The sequence below is a fragment of the Euprymna scolopes genome, chromosome 2 (assembly GCF_053919585.1).
Source record: "Euprymna scolopes isolate OS-2025 chromosome 2, ASM5391958v1, whole genome shotgun sequence".
Lineage (NCBI taxonomy): Eukaryota > Metazoa > Mollusca > Cephalopoda > Sepiida > Sepiolidae > Euprymna > Euprymna scolopes.
This window is the reverse complement of record NC_136483.1, coordinates 100,729,811-100,734,810: the sequence shown is the minus strand read 5'-3', so window position 1 is coordinate 100,734,810 and position 5,000 is coordinate 100,729,811. Positions and strand designations below refer to the sequence as shown.

General features: G+C 31.1%; 1 protein-coding gene across 1 annotated transcript in view; it reads right to left on the bottom strand.

Moving 5' to 3' along the window:
* The window catches only part of LOC145293344 (sperm-associated antigen 16 protein-like), an 80,539-nt gene that overhangs the window by 68,326 nt on the left and 7,213 nt on the right, over positions 1-5,000 (bottom strand). The window contains exon 3 of the mRNA XM_080139988.1: positions 427-497. Coding sequence (XP_079996114.1) covers positions 427-497 — 71 coding nt within the window. The remainder of the gene's footprint in view (positions 1-426; positions 498-5,000) is intronic.

The following is a 5,000-nucleotide window of genomic DNA, read 5'->3' as shown; positions in this document are numbered from 1 at the left end:
GCCATATCCAATAAGGCACTACTTAAAAAAAAAAAAGAAACAAATCCGATGTTATATTAGTCAAAACGTTATGGCGATAACATCCAAGATAAGAATAGCAATCCAAATAATCCAAATAATATAAACGATCTTTTACACATTTTCAATAAGTACTTCCGCTATTTTGGTTTTATAGCAAAAAAGAATCAAAAAAAGAAATCGTTATAATAAGGGCTGTGACAACAGAATATTTCTTTTCATTCTTTTGACTCTCAAGTATATATGCGAGACAGTAAGACACAGTCAATTAACCGAGAACCACATCAGTCTATATAAAAACATATAAGATATTAGCGGATATATACTCAAGAGTCAAAACAATGAAAAGAATATGCTGTTGTCACAGCCCTAGTTATAATAGATATTTGTTGCAGCAAAATTGCTTACGGGCTCATCTTTATCGCGATTCTCAGCCTCTTGTAAATATCGGACGGCACAGTCCAAATCTTCAGCCAAATCTGTAAAAGAATATATATATATTGTAACCCTTAAAAATTAAAAGAAAATATATTAAAGAATATTAAAAAAACATATTAATATATATATATATATAAAAATATATATATATATATATATATATATATATATATATATATATATATCCAAAAATATTCAAAAACAATAAAAATATTAAAAGAATATATATATATATATATATATATATATATATATATATATATATATATATATATGATGATTTCAACGTCTTGCCAGACGAGTGCCACTCTCTCGGACACTTAAAGTCCATGAGCCCAAATGCCTGAGGGAGTATCTATACAAAGATGAAGTTACAGAGTCTTAGCTTTGTACGACAGCTAAATCTCTCTCTCGGTTTCAAAACGTTGAGACCCAGCTACAAGCAAGAGCAAGATAGCCAGCAACAAATTAAACTGCAGACCAGCTTAATGCAGGTACTGGTCTCCTGCTTTATGTTTTTTTAAATCAGAGATTTGCTTCTAGAAAGGTTGCCTTCACCACGACTTACGGGAGCCATCTCCACCCCAACACATATATACATACACACAAATATACACGGTGCTAGTTGGCCATTGACCCTGAAAAAGGGTTCATCCGCCCTTTGAAAGGTCTTGTTTTTAATCCTTCAGAGCGACTAGCCGCCCTCCTCACCAAACAAGTCTGGTGGGAGAACCAGTTTAGTCGCCGGTGACCCGACCATGAGGCAAGTAGTACTGGGTTACTACATACATACATGATGTGATGATTGCAACGTCTTATCAGACGAGTGCCACTCCCTCAGACATTTAAAATCCATGAGCCCAAATGCCTGAGGGAGTATCTATACAAATATGATGTTACAGAGTCTTAGCTTTGTACGACAGCTAAGTCTCTCTCTCGGTTCAAAATGTTGAGATCCAGCAACAAGCAAGAGCAAGATAGCCAGCAACAAATTAAACTGCAGACCAGCTTAATGCGGGTACTGGTCTTCCGCTTTATGGTTTTTTAAATCAGAGATTTGCTTCTCCTAGAAAGGTTGCCTTCACCACGGCTTACGGGAGCCCTCTCCACCCCAATAGACATATACACAAATACATACATACATACATACATACATACATACATACATACATACATACATACATACAGGGTGACCCCCCCCCGAAACGGGCCCAACTCTAATTAGGCCCCGTTTCTTAGTGATTTGTCTGAATGAAATGAAACTTTGGTCATAACTAGTTTATTATATTCAAAACACAAGGGTCTTTGGCCTTTTTTTTCTCCGTTCTACAGCATATGTTCTAGATGGCCTCCATTTAGGTTTTTTTTTTTTTTGGGTCACCCTGTATATAAATATATTTCTTATTTGAGTATGCTGTCGGACAATAAATTCATATAAAATATAATTTGTAAAAAAATTTACAAAAATAATTGTGTTCTTTATATATATATATATATATATATATATATATATATATATATATATATATATATATATATATATATAAATTTATATATATATATATAAATTATAGTAAAGAAAATTATATATTAGAAAATATTTTAAAAGTATATAAAAATATTAAAAAAGAAATATTTAAAAATATATATTAAAAATATTTTAAATATATATTAAAAATATGAAAAGAAAAGTATTTAAAAGTATTCATTAAAATGTTTAAAAAATATGAAAAGAAAAGTATTTAAAAGTATTCATTAAAATGTTTTAAAAATATTAAAAGACTGATATAAAAAACATAAATAAAAATATTAAAAATATATGAAAGAAAACAAATATTGAAAATATGAAAATAATATATATATATATATATATATATATATATATATATATATATATATATACTTGTTTATCTTTTTTTGTTCTTTTGTGGGTTTTCTTTTTTTTTTTTCTTTTTTCTTTTTGAAGTTGTAGAACTGTTCTAATCAAGGAATTAATTTTTTCCATCCTAGGATGGGTATTCTTCAAGTATTGATCTGATTTATGCTATTGGAGTTTGTTTATATATATATATATATATATATATATATATATATATATATATATATATATATATATATATATATATATATATATATACACATATATATACACACATATATATATGTGTGTGTATATATATATATATATATATATATATATATATATATATATATATACAGTGATGATCATATTTATTGGCACGGTAAAATAAAAGTTAAATTTTGTCTAATAAATTCTAAAAAAGGGATTAAATTAAAGAAAATAACAAAGTATATTATGTATTTTTAACTGGCCTTTCCGATGCAGCAATCGGATTTTAGAAAAAATAAATAACAAAGGAACAACAAACATAATTGCAAAAAACCCTCGTTCAAAATTATTGGCACGATTTATTTAATAATCAATTTATAGTCTTTGGCCTTGATTACCTTCCTCAGTCGCTTTTCATAGTTTACAACAAAGTTGTTGCACTCTTCAGTAGTAATTTTAGCCCACTCTTCCTGACAATAATCCTCCAATTGAATAAGATTCTTAGGCTTCCTTTGCATTACCCTCAATTTTAATGTTCTCCATAAATTTTCAATTGGATTAAGGTCTGGGCTTTGTGATGGCCACTCCAAAACATTAATATGATTGTCCTCAAGCCATTTCTTAGTCAGTTTAGCCGAATGCTTTGGGTCATTATCTTGCATGAACCACCAACGACGACCAAGTGAGAGCTCTTTAGCAGAGTCTTTCAGGTTTTCATCCAATATTTTAACATAATCTTCCTTTTTTATGCTACCTGTGACCTTAACAAGTCGCCCTGGTCCAGAGGCAGCAAAGGATCCCCAAAACATCAAACTGCCTCCACCGTGCTTCACTGTGGGTATGGTGTTCTTAGGCAGGAAAGCTTCGCCAGATTTTCTGTAAATATAAGACACTTTATTATGGCCAAATAACTCTATTTTCGTTTCGTCAGTCCATAGAACCCGTTTCCAGAATGCAACATCTTTATCAATATGACGTTTTGAAAAGGCTAGCCTTGCTTTCAGGTGCATAGGCTTCAATAAGGGAGTCTTTCTCGGACGACATGCTTTTAAACCAGCTCTCTTCAAAACTCTACCAACTGTATGTCGAGATACATTCACTCCAGAGGTGCTCTGTTCATCAACAATCTCCCCAACAGAGATCCTTGGGTTTTGTTTTACTTGTCGAACAATTTTCCGTTCATCTCTTGGGGAAAGAATCCTTTTTCTCCCTCTACCCTCTAAACTCATAACGTGGCCTTGCGATTTGAACTTGTTTATTATGGCTCTAACAGTGGATTTGGGAAGGTTTAGCTTCTTTGAAATCTTATCATAGCCCTCCCCATTGGTATGGCATGCTAAAACAAGCTTCCTGACGTTTTCGCTGTGTTCCTTAGTTTTAACCATGGCGATTGAAAATTATAATTTAGTCACTTATAATAGTTTAAATAAATCGCTATCTAAAAATTATCTGAAAAAAATTATTCACTGAATTAGCGTTAAACAAGCATAATATGGCTATAAAAAAGTTCAGAAAGCACGTAAACCGGAAATTGATTGATATTATACTGATACTAAAAGAAAAACAAAGCCGTGCCAATAATTTTGAACAAGGGTTTTTTGCAATTATGTTTGTTGTTCCTTTGTTATTTATTTTTTCTAACATCCGATTGCTGCATCGGAAAGGCCAGTTAAAAATACATAATATACTTTATTATTTTCTTTAATTTAATTCCTTTTTTAGAATTTATTAGACAAAATTTAACTTTTATTTTACCGTGCCAATAAATATGATCATCACTGCATATATATATATATATATATATATATATATATATATATATATATATATATATATATATATATATATATATATATATATAAGTGAATTTAGTTTACAAACGGGAATCGCTTCGTCAGGCCAAGGACATCTCACAGATGTCCTTGGCCTGACGAAGCGATTCCCGTATTGGTTTTTCTCTGAAACATGTATGCTTATGTGTAGCCATTTCTTTGTAAACTAAATTCACTTATTTTGGCTCTGTCTAAACATTGAGCACTCTTTTGGTGGACACACTTACAAATAATTACTACCAATCACTGAAGAATCCCGAAAGGATGAAACACTAGTGTCTGTAGGTATTTAATTATTATAGTAAAAAAATAATTATGACAGCCCCTTTAAGAAATACGTTTCTTATTGTTGAGCACTTTCTGTTGAATTAAAAGTCGGTCAATTTAGCTCTTATGCGTAGATCATCGTATAACGATTTGATCACTGTCTGTCTGACGTAATGAACATTTAAATTAAAATGTTTAAAATTCAACGCTATTTCACACGATTAATGGTAGCCGAATGGATACGGCCTCCGCTAATCGAGCCAGAGATATCTCGTGTCGCGGGGTTCGAATCGTTCGACTGGTAGTAATCGTGACACCCTGCACTGAAGAATCCCGAAAGGATGAAACACTAGTGTCTGTAGGTATTTAATTAT